This window comes from Crocodylus siamensis, chromosome 1 (assembly GCF_052110815.1).
Source record: "Crocodylus siamensis isolate JL-2025a chromosome 1, ASM5211081v1, whole genome shotgun sequence".
NCBI classification, from domain to species: Eukaryota; Metazoa; Chordata; order Crocodylia; family Crocodylidae; genus Crocodylus; species Crocodylus siamensis.
In genome coordinates, this window is record NC_143395.1 from 56,995,975 (window position 1) to 57,017,065 (window position 21,091).

At 45.3% G+C, this 21,091-nt stretch overlaps 1 protein-coding gene across 1 annotated transcript in view; it reads right to left on the reverse strand.

Moving 5' to 3' along the window:
• Positions 1–2,309: 2,309 nt before the first annotated feature.
• The window catches only part of LOC149872815 (uncharacterized), a 126,083-nt gene continuing 107,301 nt past the window's right edge, over positions 2,310–21,091 (reverse strand). The window contains exons 4-6 of the mRNA XM_090057074.1: positions 19,585–19,702; positions 4,454–4,593; positions 2,310–2,598 (exon numbers count right to left, since the gene is read on the reverse strand). Coding sequence (XP_089913200.1) covers positions 19,648–19,702 — 55 coding nt within the window. The 3' untranslated portion in view covers positions 2,310–2,598; positions 4,454–4,593; positions 19,585–19,647. The remainder of the gene's footprint in view (positions 2,599–4,453; positions 4,594–19,584; positions 19,703–21,091) is intronic.

Here is a 21,091-nt window from a genome sequence, read left to right on the forward strand (position 1 = left end):
TGTGCAGCTGGTCCTTCTGAGTCACGTCCATATGGGCATGGACATTTGTTTCTCCGGGGACAAGCACCATCAGCACACCTTGTTACCCTGAGTGTGGCGGCTGAGGCCAGTAACTGTGCTGGCCCCAGAAGCCTTATCTGGGCCCCTGGGGGCCTCAGGGATCTGCAGCCAAGGTGCTCCTGCAGCTGGGATCCTGGCCAGAAGCCAGAGTGCAACTCTAGCTGGCCAGGCTCCAGTTTCGGGCGATGTGCGCTGCCACCATGTGCACCACCCCTTTTTTTGGCACGAGTATTCTTGACGCCAGGATCTCCTGGGATCAACTCCCCCCAGCACCGCAAGGTAGCAGCATGGGGAACACCCACATGTACAATATATGGTGCCACAGCCAGGTTTGTGGCACCACATGCCACACATCTGTGCTCATCTGAACACAGCCCTGGAGTCCATGTCTTTTTCCTTCTTCACCTGTTGGCTACATGTAGATAATAAGGACTAGAGAAAAAAAAAATAATTTCCTAGGACTGCTCAAGTCAGGGCCTTAGAGGTAAAGGTACATTTTCCCATCATTATTCTGTGAATGAGTCTTGCCTGGAAGGACTTAAACCATTTCAGTGCATTCCCCTGCATCATTCTCATGGAAAACAGAAATACTTAGGATCAACGTTCTTAAATGCTGCAGAGAGATCCAGGATGATGAAACAACAATAGATCAGCCATCAGTACTCCTTCAGTGTTTTTGTCCCTGTAATCTTTACATGCATCTAGACTGTACTGGGTCTAGAGTATTTGCTGTAGGTAGATGAGCTTGTAGTTGGATTTTGTCTATCTTCTCTATGAGCTTGCTCAAGAATAGAAGGTTTGATACTAGATGGTAGTTGGCTAGAAACAGTGTGCCGAGGGTGTGTTCCTTCAGTATTGGCTGTGCTGTTACATAGCTGAGGGAAGAAGGGAAGAATCCTCCTCTGTATGAATCATCTCAGTCTTTCTATTTCTGTTTCTTAAGTTACTGACAACTTACTTTCGTGAACTAAGAAAGGCATGACTGGATTCACAGATTTAATAGCAGCCTTCAACGACCTGAAGGGTGGTTACAAAAAGGATGGAGCTAGTCTGTTCTCAGAGGTGGCAGATGACAAAACAAGGAGCAATGGTCTCAAGTTGCTGCAAGGGAAGTTTAGGTTAGATAAGGAAAAACTTTCTTACAAGGAGGGTAGTAAAGCACTAGAACAGGTTACCCAGAGAAGTTGTGGAATCGCCATCCTTAAGAAATTTTTAAGACCTGGCTAGAGAAAGCCTTGGCTGGGATGACATAGTTGGGGATGGTAATGCTTTGAGCAGGGAATTGTATTAGATGACCTCCTGAGGTCCCTTCCAACCCTAATTTTCTATGAATTTTCTATGATTTCAGATCAAGGCTTGTTTAGGATAGCCAATCCATCTGTAGGTATGAGTATTCTTACCTCTAAGAGGGTGCGCTGGCTGTGTTTTGAAGTGGCTTTCTCATATTCATATAATTCTGTGAACCAGGACAACTGTTCTTTATAGTGCTTATTGCTGGGTCCTATTGCGTGCTATAGGCACTTAGTACTGATGATGACACAGTTTATCATCTTGGATAGCTCCTAAAAGTGGGTTTTGACAGATTAAATAGCTCCCAATAAAATTTAGGGTAGAACAATAAAGGAATTAGTAGATGTCACAATCACAGGCTGTCATTTTTAAGGAGTTTAGAGGACTTCTTGGCATCCCAGTAACTGAAACATTCCATTATGCTGTAAATTCATAAATTTCAAGGCTATAAGGAACCATCATGATGATCATGTAGTCTGACTTTCTGCATAAGATAGCCCAAATAATCTTATCTCGCTCAGGAAGGTATAGACCAGTAACATATGTGAAATATTGGTAGATCAGATAATGAAACAGTTACTAACAGACAACATGGATTTGATAAATATAAAAGTCATACCATAATATTTCTTTGACAAAGGCTATGCAGTGGCCTTTATACTGGAAATAATATTCCATTGTAAGGTAATGATGTGTATTCAATGTGATTATTAAAAATTGCAATGCAATTAAAAACAGTAATTATTGATAGTTCAGTTAATTCATTATAAAACTGGAAGGATGCATTGAATAGGATCCTAAAGGATTCATTCCAGATCATTGTTTCATTAACAGTCATTCTAGATGATAGAAGAGAAAGTCATGCTCATCAGGTTGTATAAATTCAAAAATTCAAATTCAGGTGAAAATCTGGGAAAGATTATGAAATTCTTAGAAAGCAGGAGTAGAATATACTAACATTTTGATAAATTGCTGAAATAGGCAAATAAGCAACTTTATTTGTGGTTGGATTTCGCTTTCATGGGGCTGTTTTTCAGTCCTGGGCACCTCAGTCTCAAGGAACCTCTTCGCCATCACTGTGGCTGCTGCTACTTCTCTCTCTGTCTCTCTCTCTCTCTTGTCAGGGACACAGACCTAGCTCAGAACTAGAGCTGGGAGAATCTGCAGGTACTCTTCCAGGACAATGTTGTATTAGTTCCCCCCTCATTGGTCTCTGGAGCCAGGTTCTAGATGTGCCACATACTGTAACTATATAGGGTTAAAAATATAACACTTAAGGAGCAAACAGACATCATCATTCCATTTAAATATATAAACATTTATAGTTGTAGTTCATGGACATGCAGACATCTTACTGGCAGGTAAAAGGCCAGGACTTCACTGTGAATCAGCTGCTCCAGGTAACTGTTCTGTATATGTTCTTACCCTACATATATTTAGAGGAAGTTAAACTGTGGTAGCATAGCTATCAGTGCAAGGAGGGTAAGCTACTTTGGTTTAGCTGCCCCTAAGATTTTAGTCTGCAGAGTAAGAAAATGCATAGAGGCAGTTACCATGGAGCAGCTGATACACAGTAAAACCTCACCCCTTTTTATCCCACAATAAAGCATTTATGTGATTATACCTATAATTTCTGAGTATGCTGGTATATCACTGAAATAAAGAAGAGAAGTTTGAAGCAAATGGATTTTAAACAATATAAAATGGATATGATGGACTTTCTTTCAAATGTTAACCTTTGAATTCAAAGCTAAGCATGTTAGAATGATTAAATTTATGTTTCTCGGTCAGAATTTTGAGTTTCAGATTTTATTTTATTTTTTTTTTGCTGTCAGCATACCTATATCTTTTCTGGGTGGTAAAGTATAGAGCAGACTGACTACTACTAACTCCAGAAGTAGTCAGGTAAACATATAAACAGTAGAGTACAATTCATCCCTGGTATATGCATCTGCCACTTTTGTCCTTTGCAAAGCCTTTTTACTTAGCATGCATGTCTACAATTCATTTGAAAAAGTGCACAGGCCTGATCTCTCTTTTGTTTGCAGGAAAGCTTGTAAAGGGAAATGTTAAGCTAAAAATGCACTGGAAAAGTGGCCAGTGCAACTATTTGCTACTATCACCTAAACTGCATTGTCAACCCAGATGGTATCCATTCTACCCCACAGTCCAGCTCCAGATCAAGTTAGAGAATGTTAATTATTTTTGACAGAAGATCACCACCATTCAGAAGTTCTCTCTGGACAGCTGCCTCTGTACACAGAAATAAGGATACATTATACATCTCCTCCCTTTCACCCCAGAATCCGTGAATGAAGATAGGTTCAGGGTTCATCTACACTGCAGTCAGAGGTATGTTTGCAGCATGCCTGAACATACTGAGGTAGCTTTAGTTTAGCTACCAGAACCAGGAGCTCTGGTACCAATAGCAACAAAGCTGTGGTAGCATAGGTTTCAGCATAACTGAGCCACCACAGCCATTACTTAGAAGTGTACATCCCACGCTGAAACTTGTATTGCCATTGCTTTGGCCTGTGTGTCTGGTACCAGCAGTAGAAAGATTAAGACCAACTCTGGTATGTGTGTTGCAATCATACCTCCATTTCAATATAAACACACCCTAGGAGCATTAACAAAAATGGGCAACTCCTGTGATTTGAACTCATGTCCACTTTGACACTGAAAGATGTACAACATCTAAAGACACTCCTGAAAGCTTGCTGACATCACTTTTGAAGAAATAAGCGCACTATCCACTCTAAAGCCTACCATAGTACAGACAGTCCTTTGGACCCATAAGGGAAATAACAAAAGGCAAGATTTTCAAATGGGCTTAGACATGCTTATGTAACCCAGAAGACACAAAAATATTGGATGCGATGTTTAAGTGCTATTGGTATTTGCACCTTCCTGCACACCTAACTGTACAGGGATAAAAGTAATCTTGGTACTGAAGTTTTTTGTTTCAGGGTATGGACAACTTCCTGACATTGCTGAACAGTTAGATGCCTCTCTCTTATCTAAATCCTGTCAGGATTCATAAAAGAGTTATTCTTTCACAAATGTCATCTAGGGGGACATGGAAGGCATGTTTAGAGCATACCTAATCACACAGCAGAGAGTTGGCAGAGGCGGCCTCCTTTCATCCACTATTCCAGTGATTGAGGCACTCACCCAGGATATGGAAGATCCAGGTTCTAATCTCTCTTTTGCCTGAGAAGATTTAGCACCATATCTCCTTGTCTGCAAATAAATAATACTCTAATGACCAAACTACAGGATACTCTGTGATGTGCTCATTTCAGTCCCTCTGCTGAAACTATTCCACTTTGTATATACTTCATTCATTGGAGTAGATAATGAAATCTGAATGCCCCCTTTCTCCCTTAGTATTGTGAGCATCAGTCTAGGGTCTCATTCCCTCAGTAGCCCAATGGACATTCAGTTTGCAGGGACCAAGTAGAAGAGCTCTAGTAGAAGAAAATGTGAGAGTCCCATACCAGAATATCCTATCCTGACGGTCAGGGCAGCCAGAGGAATACATAGAAAATGTTTTGGGTGATGCTCAAACTGCTACAAGCTAGTTAAAAGGAAACTGTTGGGACCATCCCCAAAATAACCCCTCTTAGGTTTTGAGAAAAAAAGCATGTAGGCAGGAGACGGTTTCAGGTTATGACCCATGTGGAGACTAGCAGTTAAGTCCAAGACAGGGGTCACCCTAACTTCACTCCTTGCTTTGTCCCAGCAGCTAACTCAGGTGACCCCTCACTCAGAATTGAATTCATGGAAGCCAGCATGTTTGAGATAAGTGCCTGAGCCTAGTGAATCCCACCACACATTAGGACACTTACAACTCAAGCACTGGAACATTTCACAACACCCTGGTGTTGCACTTTTGTTCCCTAAGGTAGGGAAACAAAAGGCATGTTGATAAGACATGATAATGAGTACCCAGCCCAATAACACCAGTACATAATGCATTGTTATTTTTGCCTCCTAAAGCACAGTTTTGTATCATGGATACAACACTGTCAAAAGGTATTTCTGAAGATGAATTCATGAAACTCACTGCATTTCTTGCTGTTGGCTTGAATACCTAGTTGACCCTTAACACAGGCAGCTCTCATTCTGTTTCTTTCATCCATCCACATATTCTTCATCATAGAGAATACTCTTTCCATTGGAGGATGGCACACAAGCACAGTTCATACATGCTCCACTATCTTCAGAAGAGAAATTGGAGAAAAAAAAAAGACTCACTTTTATTCCTCTTGGTTTATGTCCTGGAACTTTAGAATTATTTCAATAAAGCATACAAAAATTTATGTACAATGCTTCTTCATCCAGGTCTGCTACATTTACAGATTTGACACAGTCCACGGGGTCTTGAAATGCAGGCTGAGCATGAACTCTGTACTCTTTGTTTAAAAGGGGAACCATTTCTCTGAGTATTCAGTGCTCCACTTCTACACACACAATGCATCAGGTTTAAATGCAGTTTGAAACAGTAGGCAACTTCCTCAAATTCTGATTCACTGTAACACCAAAGAAGTTGTCACACAGCCTGTTCTTCAAATAGTCTCTTGGCTTCCATCAGTTCATGTATATCTGTGCCCGAGTTGCATCACTTTCAGGTGCTTTGATTCCTGTGCGATAAACATTCCTAAAGCTCTGCACAAAGCACGACCAGCATTCAGGAAGCAGATATTTCTCACTTGTTAACTCTTATTCTTGGTCACTGGTGAAGTCCCATATCAGTGGGTGGGTATTTTCTTGCCCTTGTGAAATGAAATACATTTTCACAACTTTCCAGCATTTCAAAAGTCTTTTGATAGCTGTTCTAAGTGACAGACACCTACCTCCCTGAAATATGTTGCAGAAGACAATCGTGTACTCTCTCCTGGAAGAAAGCCTGGAATTCTTTCACCTTCTTAGCAAAGTTTGAAACCTTGTTATAAATTTTGATGGTCAAACTTCACATCGTACTTCCTCTGCTTACATACCTGATTAAGTGTGGTATGCCGCAAATGGGTATTACTGTTTGCATGCAGTAAATTAAACTGTGATACTTTTAAATTACTAAGTACAGAATTATTTTTCCCATAATTAACTGATCTTTTGTCAACATCAAAGGACACTATATTCAAAAGCCAGGGTAGATATGCACTTTTTTTACTAAGTAAGATATATAGGGAGAGAGAACACAAGTGTTCATGAACAAAAGTTCACTTCACCAGATGCTGTGAAAGGGTATGGAGAAAGCAAGGCATAAGGAGGAGAGAGAAATTAGAATACAAAAGACAAGGGAGGGGAGAGATCAAGCCACTGTCACTCAAAAATTGTATGTATTTAATTGATTTATAGCATTGCCATTCTTATACAATCTTTGTAAAAATCAAGCCAACCTTTTCCAAAACTAATGGATGGTGAAAATACTATATAACTAATAGGTAATATTTAATATTGTTCTTACTTGAAGTGTCAGTGGCTACAGAATGTGACTTTTTGCCTGTAAGATCTTTTAACAGTAACTCAGCTGAATAGGGTGCCAAAACATTTTCCACAATGGTCTCAGATTTTGTCCCCCTGCAAATAATGTTTTTCCTCAGCTTTGAGTCTGAAAGTATTTAAGCAGTCAGCTTCATCTCACAGACAAGCAATGAATAGCTGTGATGATGCATAACTGTATGGCGTGCATAAGTGGGTACAAAAGCAATGACAGTAGTCTTCTCAGAAGTGTTGTTGAGTCTGGAATATTTAGCTACATTACTACTAGCTTTCTTCAGCCTTATTGACAATTGATCTTACTGTGTATCCATGTGTTTTCTCACGGTGCCAGTGCCTTCTCTTTTAATGACTTTAGAAAATGACTTGATACAAGAATGTTCAATACATCACATGTCTAATTATGTTTTGCAAGACAGACTGTGAATTCAGACTCTGAGAGCTACTTGTCCCTGAAAGAACAGTCCTTTTCCTGTTTCTTACTTGGAGTGTTGCAGACAGCCTTTGCTCCTGCCACCAAAAAAGAGATACATGACAGTTTGGGACCTGGCTGGGTGGGCCCAGAACAACAGAACAAGGAAGCTCTTGAGAAGCCAGAAAAGGGCAGTGACAGTGGCAGCATCCGCACACACAGCAGCACTGGGGAGCCAGAAGAGAAATGTGGCAATTTGGGAATGAGGCTGCTGACTAGATCACTTAGACCCAGAGCTTCTGAGAAGCTCCTGAGAAATCAGAAAGCAGCAGCATTAGGCTAGGATGTGGAGAGGAGGCAAACCCCTGAAAATTGGGCTGAGAAGCAGCCAAAGCTGGGGCTTCAGGGAGTTTGGTAATGAGCAAACTATTTTGTCCAAAATCCCCAATTAAAACTGAAAATAAGAATAGATGCTGTTCCTACAAGGATTCAAAAATCAGCAGTTGAGACAGTCCAGTTAAAATAGGGGCAAATAACAGCTCTGTAATTGTTAATCACCTGGCCATACTTGCCTTGGGTTGGGCTTTGGCCTTGCCCTGCTTTGCTAATCCTCGCTTCCAAGTACTGCTGAAGCAATTTGTTGCATTAATTTGTATGTGCAAGGGCAGCTCAACAGTAATGTTGTGTGGATTCATTCTACAAATTTTTTACAAACAACTTCTAACTACAGAGGAACAGAAAGTGGGCTTGAAATACACAGTGATTGTCAACAAGAGTGCTGTGGCATCCTAGGGTACAGTCAGCTCCTTTTAAGAGCGTAGGAGAGTATAGGATTCCACCTAATGTTAGCACCATTAGATGTGCAAATGCCTATACATAATCCATAGGATAAACCCAGAGATTTCAAGTAGAAATCCAGTGTCAAAAACAGTCCGACTTGCAAAAGAACTGTTTTGTTATGTTTCCATTGTCAAAAAGCAAGTGAAAGCTAAGAGCTGGAATTTTCCAAGCTCTTGAAAAGGGGTGCCTTGAGTCTAAAAAAGTTCTGAATCACTGAACTAGAAGTACAATGATTACATCAATAAAGACAATCCAACTACCAGGTAACACTGCACCTTGCTCCCACTACTCACACAACTATCCACTAATTGGTGGCAGCAGGGGTTAAGGTGCTCCTATCCACCTTTCACCAGGAAGGTTTGTGGTCCTGGCATTTAATTGAGACTGCTCTGCCATAGGCAGTCCCACCATGCCTTCCTACCCTGGCAGAGTGTAGTTTTAGGGGATGCCCACGATCAGAAGCCTCCAAACCATCCCTACAGCACCTGCCCTTACCTCCAAGATGTTCCTGAGCCGTAGCTCAGCAGGCTGATGTTTCTCTCTCAGCGGCTGGCAGCAAACTGCTGCCTCACCCTGTAAGAACTGGATCCTAAAATGGCCATCCTAATCAGGTACCTGCTAGCTGCTTGCCTCCAGCCCTTAAAGTGGCAAACCCCCTTTTGTGTGCTGCCACAAGATGTAAAAGGTAAAAAACAAAGTCTCTCTCTCCCTCACACACACACATTTCTAACATTTACTTCTGTGTTGGTCTCTCTCTGTCTCAAAATGAAGACGATATTAACTTACAGTAGACCAAGGGAACACAGGGTCTAAGCCATTTCCCTATTAGACTTTGTACTTCCCTGTTGCTCACTGAAAATAATTTTACCTGAGAGGAGGAAGTACATTACTGCAGCCCTTGAAAGCAGGTTAGCTGATTCTTCCTTTGAATATGACAGCTACTCTAGCCAGTGATTAATGGGCCAAGATTCCACATACTTGTCACCCTTTTTCTCTCACCCTTGTGTACTGACTTAGAGTAGGGAATATCCAGGGACATGGTGCTCTGCATGGCACCTGGACCCAAGGTTTTGGTAGGCTAAGCAAGTAGCAATGGGCTTACTTCCCCTTCCTCCTCCACTTGGCTGAATAAAATTAGTGCAGGTCAAAAGATAGTAAATTTAATTAAATAAATCTTCTCTGAAAAATAATTGAATAAATGTGTGCTGGTGCATTAATGTGAATCAGTGTCAGAGATTATATCCTCATAATATGGAATGTGATGTGTGAATATAGAAGATAGTGCCTGGTACTACTCATCATGCAAGTTGACAGATTTTTCTCTTTTGTGCACAGCCATCATTTTTACATCTTTTACACAAAATACTGTGAAATGTGCTACATATTTATTGTACCCTCAGTTCCTTTTAAAATTATGGGAATTATTCATCTAACCCAGCATCCACAGTTCATCCATTTGTGTCAATCGGAGAAGACCATTCTGATGAATTCCACCATTGTTCATTTGCTATTAAATAAGCAAAAGCCAAAGCATGTCAGATATTTTGCTAAATATTGAGGTCCTATAGTAAATGGACTAGCTTTGAAACAATGGTGCTGTACTGAGATTTTTCGTGCCATTGTTTCACTTAACGTATTGGAATGTCACTATCTTGGGTTTTATTTTCTGTTCTAACACTAAAAAAAAAATGACCATCCACCATTAACTGATTAAATAGAGAGTGTAATGAATCCTGTAGTGCTCTAGCTATATTTATAGGGTTTGTTTCTCCATGGTAGCTTCATCGACTTCAGTAGAGCTATATTCATTCACAGCAGCTGAGAATAATGTTTGTATACATCAGTAGTGCTCAACCTCCAGCCCACAGGGCTGTCAGCCAGCCTGTGCATCTGGAAATTTGGCAGAGGGAAGAAGCAACAGCAATAATTACTGCAGCACCCAGAACTGCAGAATTAACACTGCCCCCACTCCCCTGAGGCCAAGTTTCCAGGCCCATGGGGAGTCCCATGGACCAGATGACATGTCCCCATATGCTAATATGACGCGGTACGTGGGGTATTCTGGCACAGGGTGCTAGGATAGCGTGCCAAATCACACCCACAGATAAACCCCATGTGCTGACTGGTCACTGGATCTGGCCTGCATCTGGCCCTGTATCACTCATTTAACCCATGGGGTTGGAAGTTGGAGCGCTCGTGATATACAACAATTCTGAAAAAGAAGCATAGCTAGTCATTGGAAGTTTTGCTTGACTAAGGACTTCAGAATCCAGCCCCTTCAATATCAAATACATGGTCATTAAATTGTTACTTTAAGACAAAAAGCTATGACTACTTTCTTGACTGACTTTGCTTATCTGAGCATGTGAATTATACAGTTGTACAGTGCAGCAGAGCTATTTCAAAGAACTAATTGACATCACTCTAGATGTGACTCACTGAGCTCTCAGAATCTCTTCAAGTAAAAAAGTATGAATTATGTGAAGCTCATTCTTGTAGTTTTGTAGTTTGTCTTTGGAGAAATGTGGATTTTATATAATTTATCAAGGACAATTTCAGAATGCCTAATGTTATCAATCTCAGTGACAAACTGCAACAGTTAGTTCCTGTCTGTGACTGGCGCTGTGCCAAATAGCAGTACTGGGATAACTGAGCAACAGCTCTGCTACCACCTGTTTGTCTACCTGTTCTATATCATACTTCATAATGTCAGCCACAACAAAAGTAAACTAAATAAATTAGAAAGAAAATTCATCAATGATACCATTCATTTAGGTAGGTCACAGATGCTCTGTAATATTTTTAGCTTCTGATTAAGGAAGGCATTGTATCAAATTTAAAAATTAACTTATACTTTGCGAAACCCACCCCAGGCTTAATTTATAGCCATTTGTACGAGTTTCTTTGAAGTGTTCAGCATAGCATAAATAGGAGGGCAAGATCTCTGGGAGTACTACATAACTAGTAGGCCTGTGCGAATAGGGAAGTATTCAATTTGGATTCGGTTGATGCAGAGGCCAGTGGTTCGATTTGGATCGCTGTTCTGAATCAATTCGGCCAAATTGGCTTCAGAAGATTTGGCGCCGATTCAGAGAGATTTGGAGATTCAGCCATAGTGTATAATGGGGAGGTGGGTACAGAAACTCATGGACTCAATATAGACAGTGAAATTCTGACACACTACAACCTGCTGGACATCTGCCTCCCCAGGTACCTCTGCACTTTTACCTGTGCTGCTACATCCCCCTTCCCCTGCCCCGCTCCAGCCTGTCCAACACTGGACACCCTCTTGCTTGGAACACTGGTTGGTGGACAGGACAGGTATTCATGGGCAACCGTGGCAAGATCCTGCCACATCTGGCTCTGGCTCACCCATTCGGCCAAGGGGTCTCAGTCCAGTGGCTCCACATCCTTGGTGAAATAGGTAGCCACTGAAGCCTCGGTACTACCTACCCAAGGCTGGGGTCTGGTGCATCTGGATCCCAACATTGAAGCCATGCCTTTAGCCCACATTGGTAGTGGCTGGCATGGAGAAGACTGGCTAATGCTAGGAGTGCTGGGACGGGAGAGTGAATCCCCCTCTTCCACATCCCCTCACCTTTGCCCTTCTGCCTCCGACTCTGTTGACCAGCATCTGTGTCCAGTGATCAAGGGTTTTGGTGCTGCCAGTGCACATGCTCCCCTTCACCCTCAGGTCACTCATGCCCACCAGCATGTGGACTGTACTGGACCGCAGAGGATCCAGCCATCTTTTGATGCTCTCCTTCAGCCACCTCACCAGTGCCTGCACGTCTGATGACAATGGCTTGCACCAGCCAGGAACATTGATCCCCTGGAACTTCTCCATTTGGTTCTTAAGTTCCCTCACTACAGGGATCACCTGGCTAAAGAGGGCATTGGCAACACTGAGGGTCTCGGTGCCCTCCAGGAAAGGCTTGAGGGCCACCAAGATCTGGGAGATGGTATCCCACTCAGCTCTATTAAGGGACTGCTGATCCAAATCCCCCTAAGCAAAGCCATCTCATGGATAGCCTTTTGTTGTTTCACCAGCCTTTCTAGCATCAGGTATGTGGAATTCCACTGAATCTTCACATCCTGCTTGATTTTGTGCTGTGGGATGCTCAGATCTACCTGTTTTTCCCACAGCTTCTTGGCCCTCTTGATTCTGCGGTGGAAGTAGGCTGCCACCTTCTTGCATTTGGAAGTGATCTGGGCAGTAGTGACAGTGCCATCAGCGGCAGCCCTATCCCCTTCCAAGGTATACCTGACTATAACGTGCAGCCTGTGTGCCACATAGCAGATGCCAAGAAAGTTGGCATCGTGGATGGCCTTGACCATATTGACCCCGCTGTCAGCGACCATGAACCCACAGGTGAGCTCACCCTGGCCAATAAGCCACCCCTGTACAATGTGATTCATGGTCACCATGATCTCCCTTGCCATGTGGGACTCATCCATCACCTCAGCTTGAAGCAGAGCCCACCGACAGCTGCTCCAGATGCTGGAGGTGATGTGCAAGGCTACCTGCAGCCCTGCCTTGTACAGCTCCTTACTCAAGTACTCCCTGCATGCCTCATACAAGGAGCACACCACTGTCCTGCTAAGGTGGTGCACACAGGCATTTGGTAGGGTGGGGCTAGAACACCATGAGCTGCCTGAACCCTGGCCACTCAACTAAGGAGAAGGGCTGGCCATCCAGAGCAAGCATCTCCCCAGTGCTCTGGGTGATCTTGCTCACCCTTGCAACGCACCCCCCTCTGTCTGCAGCTTTCCCCCACCACTCCAAAGTAGCCTGCCTCTGCTTTGGGGGGGCAGGGGCTTTGGAGCGAGTGGGGGACTCCCCTTTGGGCATGCTCACAATAGTGCCAGGCTGAGGAGGAAGAAAGACAAGGTGTGCTGCCTCCTGAGATGCAGCAGCATCGCCATGGTGGTAAAATGTTTCACCTCCTTGCCTCATAGATTTCATAGACATTAGGGCTAGAAGGAACCTCGGAAGATCGAGTCCAGCCCCCCACCCAAAGGGCAGGAAGTCAGCTGGGGTCATAGGATCCCAGCAAGATAAGCATCCAATTTGCTCTTTCAGGTGTTCAATGTAGGTGCTTGAATCACCACCGATGGCAGTCTGTTCCAGACCTTGGGGGTTCAAACAGTAAAGATATTCTTCCTTATGTCCAGCCTGAAACAGTCTTGCAGTAGTTTATAACCGTTCAAACTCATCATTCCTTGGGGTGCTCTGGTGAACAGATGTTCCCCCAGATACTAGTGGTCACCCCTGATAAACTTGTAGGTGGCCATCAGATCACCCCTGAGCCCTGCACTTTTCCAAGCTAAAGAGACCCAGGGCTCTCAGCCTGTTATCATAAGGTCTGTTTTCCTGACCTCTGATCATGCATGTGGATCTTCTCTGGACTCTCTCAAGCTTCTTCACATCCTTTTTGAATTGTGGAGCTCAAAACTGGAGGCAGTACTCCAGCTGTGTCCTCACCAAGGCCGAGTATAAGGGGAGAATGACATTCCGGGATTTGCTTGAGAAGCATCTATGGATGCAAGCCAGCATTTTGGTTCCTAGCATTGCATTGCAGGCTCATGTTCATCTTGTGGTCAATGACGACTCCCAAGTCCCTTTCTTCCATAGGGCTAGCCAGCGTAGCACTGCCAAGCCTATAAGGATGCTGCAGGTTTTTCCTCCTAAGGTGGAGAACCTTGCATTTTTCAGTGTTAAACACTACCAGGTTCTCATTCGACCATTTGCTGAGCCTGTCCAGGTCAGCCTGGATGATCCGCCTATCTTCTAGTGTGGATGCTTTGCCCCAAAGTTTGGTGTCATCGGCGAACTTGGCCAGTCCGCTTCTGACTCCAATGTCCACATCATTAATGAAGATGTTGAACAATATGGGTCCAAGGACAGAGCCTGGGGGGACCCCACTGGTCACAGGACACTATGAGTGACTGCCATCAATTACTACCCTCTGGGTCTGATCATGGAGCCAATTTCCCAGCCAGCGGATCATGGTGGACCCAAGGCCACATTTGGCCAGTTTTGCCAAGAGGTGATCATGGGATACTGGATCAAAGGCTTTTCTGAAGTCAAGATATATGACATCAATCTCTTCTCCCTTGCCCAGGTGATAGGTCACCTGGTCGTAGAAGGAAATGAGATTGCTCAAGCAAGACCCACCCGCAAGAAACCTGTGCTGGCTATCTCTTAGGAAGTTGGTGTCAGTTAGTCCATTAAGGATGGCCTCTTTAATAAACTTTTCTAAGATCTTCCCCGGGACAGAAGTCAGGCTGATGGGCCTATCGTTAGCCGGATCCACTTTCCGACCTTTCTTGAAGATGGGCACCACATTGGCCTTCTTCCAGTCTTCGGGCACTACACCAGAGCACCAGGAGTTTTCAAAGATCCATGCCAGGGTCTGGGCTATGATGCTCGCCAGCTTGAGTACCCTGGGGTGCAGATTGTCAGGGCCGGCTGACTCGAAGGTATCTAACTTCTCAAGATGTTCCTTCACAAAGTCAGCATTTATGGAGGGCAGGGGATCTCCCTCACCTGGACCTCCCTGTCCCCTAGCGGGCACGGGCGTCCCATGGGACTGATGAAGGACTGATGCAAAGTACCTATTTAATAGGTTGGCTTTTTCCTGGGCGCCAGTTGTCAGTTGCCCCATCTGGTTCAGCAGGGATTCAGATGTTGCTCTTGCTTTTCCTCTGGCTCCCCACATATCTGAAAAAGGACTTTTTATTGTCCTTGATGCTCGAACCTAGTTGGAGTTCAGTTGCAGCCTTGGCTTTCCTGGTTTGCTCTCTGCAGGACCGGACCAGTGCGGAATAATCCTCCTTGGAGGTGAATCCCATCCTCCATCCTTTGTAGGCCTTTCTTTTTAGCTTCAGGAGGTCTGCTAGGTTCCTGGAGAGCCAGGGGGGCTGCTGTGCCCTCTTGCTGCCTTTCTTCCGAGATGGAACAGACTTAGCTTGTGCATTGAGGATCGCTCCCTTGAGGAGCAACCACTCTTCTTGAACTCCCCTCTCCCTAGGGTCATAGTCCCTTAGGGCCTCACTGACAAGCCTCCTGAGCTTGTTAAAGTTGGCTTTCCTGAAGTCAAGGACTTTTGTGTTGCTGACTGACTTGCCAGCTTTACGGCGGATGGTAAAGGTGATCAGCTTGTGGTCGCTGTCACCTAGCTTCCCATCGATCATTAGGTCGTCGATAAGGTCATCCCCAGTAGCCAGTACAAGGTCGAGCAGTGCTTTACCTCTCACTGGCCCATAGACTTCTTGAGTCAGGTAGAGATCATCCATGCACGAGAGGAAGCTTTGCGACCACTCGGATTTTGCTGAGTGGTCCTCCCATGAGATGTCCGCGTAATTGAAGTCACCCGTGACAACCATGGTCCTGGAGCATGTGGCCTCAGCCAGTTCCCGGGCGAACTCCTGGTCAAGCTCAGGACTTTGGGTGGGAGGTCTGTAGTAGACTCCCACTGTTGTGTCCCCTGTGCCATGTTCCCCATGGATTTTAACCCAGAGGGTCTCTAGTTGTCCACCCTGGTCGCCAAGATCAGCTTGCAGGGACATGTAGCTTTCCTTTACATAGAGAGCTACACCCCCGCCCCTTTTATCTACACAATCCCTCCTGTACAGCGTATAGCCATCTATACCCAGGGTCCAATCATGGGTGGAGTCCCACCAGGTCTCCGTTATCCCATTGACATCATAATTATTTGCATTGAGCAGGAGGATGAGCTCCTCCTGCTTATTCCCCAAGCTCCTGTCATTTGTGTACAGGCAGGCAAGTGTCCCCTTGGGGGCTTTTGCCTTGCCCACAGATTGTACCAGGGCTGCGGCAAGGGTGGGCTCCCTTAAGTGCCTTGGCCTGCTGGCTTTGCAAGGGTTGCTCAGCGGGCTAGCAGTGGCGATAGTTCCCCCCGTCCCTGCAACGGGCTGTTTAAAGCCTGGTGGTGCAGGTCAGCCAGTCTGGCTGAGAAGAGCCTCCTCCCCAGGGGAGAGAGGTGGAGGCCATCTCTTCCCAGCAGCTTGCTTCCTCTCTCGCCAAAGAGCAGGCTGTGGTCATGGAAACCAAAGCCTTCCTGATGACACCAGCGCCGCAGTCTTGGTTGAATACGTGGATCCTCCTCTCCCTCCTCAGCCCATAGCCCGAGACTGGGAGGATCAAAGAGAACACCACCTGTGCCCCCAGATCCTGTAGCCCTGCTCCCAAACCCCTGTAGCGCCTCATGACCCGACTGGGAGTGCTCTGAGCTGTGTCATTGGTGCCCACGTGAGTAAGGAGCATAGGATAGTGGTCTGTGGGCTGGAGGAGCTTTGGGATCTTCTCCGCAATGTCTCGAATGCGGGCCCCTGGGAAGCAGCAGACTTCCCGGACTAAGGGGTTGGGGCAGCAGATTGCCCCTTCAGTCCCCCTCAGGATGGAGTCTCCCACAACAAACACCTTTCATTTTGTCTTGGGGAGAGTGAAGATGGTAGCTGCAATTGAGCCTGTGTTGCCTGTGGGAGCTGGCAACTCAGTAGGCTCTGCTGGAGGTGTGTACCTGTTGCTAAGCTCCGAAGAGCAGGGGCTTTGGTGCAGCAGGCCTTAGGGCCCTTGACCACCTTGGTCCATGCCCCTGACTGGACAGACTGGACAAAATGGGAGGTCCCAGAGTCCTCCTTTGTCCTGGAGGGAGACGGTGGTCTACCCTCCGGCTCCCGGGGGAGAAGGGCCTGGCAGTAGGAGTCAATCTCCTGTTCACAGTCCCTGCTGGCATGCAGTCTCTGGACTGTGGCCTGGAGCTCCTCCAGCTGGCGCGCCAGAGACCCCAAAAGGGAGCAGACCCCACAAGGGGAGGTGGCCATGCTCCCGGGGCCCAGAGCCTGAAAAAGGGACAGGCAGCCCCCACAGCCTAGAGCCAGGGGCTCCGTCTGCATGGAGCCCGGAACCATGGGCTCCATCTGGGTGGCGGTCTCTGAGGTGTCCGAGGGGACCCTTGGGGTGTGGCATGTGCCCATCCGTGTCGTGCCTCTGGTGGGCTGGCTACGGCTGGGACTGTCTACCCTGGGGGGTTCGCAGGCAGGGTCTCACATACCCACCTGCGCAAACTCCATGCTAACTCACACGCCAGCAGATAAGCACACCTGTTTGCGCAGCCTGTCCGCATGGCTCCCTGGGGGGCTGGGCGAAGTAGGGGCCCGGGTGGGGCTTCACCCGGCCTGGCTCCATGCAGCCGCCTCCTCCCACTCAGAGAGGGCTTAACCCCTTCCCACCACAGACCCTGCTTGCCTCTGGCTGTGCTGGGGGTCGGCAGGGGGCTCCGCAGCTGCTGGGGGGTATCTGGGGGGCTTCAGGAAAGCGGGGGTGCAGCGGGCTTTCACCCACACATCTCTCGTTGCTCCGGAGCCTACCTTGGCTGATCTGCCTTTGGCAGTGATGGCAGATATAAAACTTGGGATCATCTGCCACCTCAAAATAATCTCAACGCTACACTACTCCCCTGCTTCTGGGTTGAGGGTGGGGATCTTGCCTTATCCCCCTCCTCAGCAGGCAGAGGCACAACAGCAGGAGGAACCGACTCAGCTGAGCCACTTGCCTCCACAACCTCCTCTGAGGTGCCTTCCTGACAAGGAGACCTGGGTCTAGGGGAACTTCGAGGGGCGTGGAGCACAAAGACAAATTCCACCTTGGCCCACAGAATTTATTTTGCTTGGGTGCTCAGGTCGCCTGGTTCCAGATCCAGCTTCTCTGGCAGTGAAAGCCTCACCCTGGGTGCAGGTGCAGGAACAGGTACTGCTCCCACCTCCTTGCTTCTACTGGCAGCACAAGATTCATGGCTGCCATGAAAGAGGATGCATCTATGTTTGCGGGGAGGAGTGGGGAAGCGGGGACAGACTTACAGCTCTAGCTCTCCTCCTATCCCCTTTAGCCCTTCTCCCTCCCCTGCCAGAAGACCTGGCACCTGCCTTCCCAGTACACTTCACATTAATCTTTCCTGTGCTGGAAAATGTGTCTATGTCTGTAACTATTAATAGAATATATGTCTTCTTCTCTGATATATGACTATTGTGTTGTGTTTTGTTTACTGTTCTGTGCTGTTGGGTAGCATACCTAAAATATCTATTTTCTTCTTCTTCTTCTGTGACACTCTAACTTGTTGTGTTGTGTTAATCTTTATCTGAGCTCTGTGTTGTCCATAATGTGATTGTAAGTATGATTAATAATAATACTTACATATAATTTGATCTCTTCTTCTGTGACTCTGACTTCTGTTATTTTAATCTGAATGTGTGTCTTCTTCTGTGTTGTGTTTACTGTTCTGTGTGTATTGTGTAACTAAAATAATCTCTTCTTCTTTGACTGACTTCTGTGTTGTGTTAATCTGACTTCTTCTCTATTGTTTTCAGTCTGTATGTAACTAATAACTATAACTAATAATATTAAAAACTACATATAATCCCTTCTTCTTCTATGAATATCTGACTTCTTTAATGTGTGTGAGTGTGTGTATTATATGCTTCCCTGCACAATGATGGATCCCACTACCAGGGAAAACACAGCTTTCTTTTTAAAAAGTTTTGGAAAAAAAAAACCCTAAGAAGAAATATAAATTGAAAGAAATGGATAAGTAGAGGGATTCTAGTTAGTAAGCTAAGCTATATCCAATCCTTTCCAAAAGCAAAAAGTAATAGGAGACTGACTGGGAAGCCAAGCCAGTCCAGTACCTTTCAGACGTTGCTGCTCATGCAGAAACAGCTCACAAAAGGCACAGAAGCCTGCAGACAGAGGCTTATATGCTGTTTCTATGTCCCTCCCCCAGAGCACTGTGATTGGAAGGGGACTCAGGGACAGATCACAGTCACTGGCCAGCTAGAGATGTTAGTCCTTCCCCCACTGCTCCCCCTCTCTCTTTTCAGCTTCTGTTCCCCTGAAAGACCACCTCTGAATCTCCAAATCAATTCCAAAATTTTTAAGCTTTTCCCAATTCAATTCTGATTTGGAGATTCAGCCTGCAAATTGGGCCAAATCTCCTCCAAATCGAATTGTGAACTAAAGCTTCGTACAGTCCTGTTAACTAGCTCAAAGTGCTGTTGTGTCAACCATGGTTGATGGAGCCCATCCAATCCTGGTGCTACCCCAATGTTCAGTACTGAGCTGGGTGGTATGGGAATAGTGGGCAGGAGTCATTCCACCAATCCTACAAAGTTCCCCTACTCTGGAGTGGTGAGGGGAGCACTGAAGAAGGTCTGAGTATTTGACCTATAGCTTGCAACATTAGCACTGCTCTTAAACTGATCAAGGTAGCATCTGATTTAATTTCAGATCATTTTACTCTTCAGAATACACATATCTTGGTGAAACCTTTGCAAGCAAGTGGTGTCTTGGCACAAAAGCCTGGTTCTCAGTATAAAATATTTAATTATTCACTGGAATTTCATTTGTTTCACCTGTTGATCTTATATACATTGTTACAGGTTCCTTTAGATCTTACCATGACATTAGCAACTACTTCTGTTCTGAGGAAAATGTGACTGAGCAAGCCCTGTGAATTTTTTCATTTGGTCTCCATTGCATCTTCACTGGTTTCTTCCATTTGTGATTTCAGTGTCCTGAGTAAACAACAAAGCAAGCTGAAAGAATAAGAATTGTGGGACAGTGAAATAAGCTGTCTAGTGAAGCTGTAAAATTTCCTTGCTTGGAGGTTTCCAAGAAGAGACCGGATAGGCATCTAGCTGGAATGGATTAGGAACAGCAAATACTGCATCTGTGTTAGGGGCTGGACTTAATGATCTTTGAGGTTTCTTTCAACCCTACAATTCTATAAATAACATTGTACTAGTAGGTGACACTTAAGAATATCAAGTTTTTTTTATACAAAACAGACATTCCCAGTATGTGAGTAACTAGGAAAATCTTTTCCTCTGCAATTGCTAAGGATGAGGAAACTGAGAAATTCAGGTACCTATTGATAAATAAAGAGTCAGTATAACATTTCTATGTTTCATTTCAGTCATGTGACAATAGCTGAAATTATCTGCACACAGTAACATGAAACAGCATATATTCAGGGTGTGCTGTAACAAACCACTTGAATGATTTTACCTTTGATGTGTTCTGAAAGAACTCTCAAAAGGTCAAGAAGGCTTGATTTTGTTTTACGAACCTGAAAGATGTACATTTAATTTTAATAACTACATGACTAATTAAAGAACATCTTTTGATTATTTTGCATAGTTTGTTGTATTTTTAATACATAATATATGATATAGCAAATTAATGCACATTCCAATAAAGTTACATTTGTTTTTGCTTTGATCTTAAACCGAATAATATACTCCTAGGCTGCTAGCATATTAGTAAAGCTTTTTAGTTTCTTTTTACATGGAGAAAAATATGTTCCATTTGTAGCATGTCAGGGCTCCAGGGGCAACCATGCCCCCTAGTGGCTCTGTGACCATGCCTGCTCAACTCTAGGGCACCTTCCCATTTTTCTTGCCATGCCTCGATGGTATGCTGATTAATAGGGAGGCTGCCCACAGACCTTTGCGTGGCCCCAGTTCTAATTAACCCCCACTAGGGTCCCCAGCATCCTACTAGTCCTTGGGCCCATCACTGAGCCTCACTGGGCCTCAGACCCCTCACTGGGCAGCTGTGCCCTGCAGGGTACCCAAAGCCTTAAGCTACACCAAGCCCCATGCCTCACAGGTGTTACTATAATGTTGTTCCTTCTGTTGGGATTCGGCCTCCTCCTCTTTAATCTCACTAGGCCTTCTAGCCTAGGCCCACTGAGTCAGACCAGGCTTTGAGGCAGTAGCTTCAATCCCCTCTGGGCACTAGGCCCCTGTGGAGCTGCACTTCTCTTGGGCACTGGGCTCCAGTGTGGCTGTGCTTATGTTGGGCACCGGGCCCAGGTCCCTGTGTGCTTTACAACCTTGCACTCCACCCCTCTCTGGGCTCAAAAATAGCTCAGGCCTTGAGCCTGCCCTTCACAGGGCTCA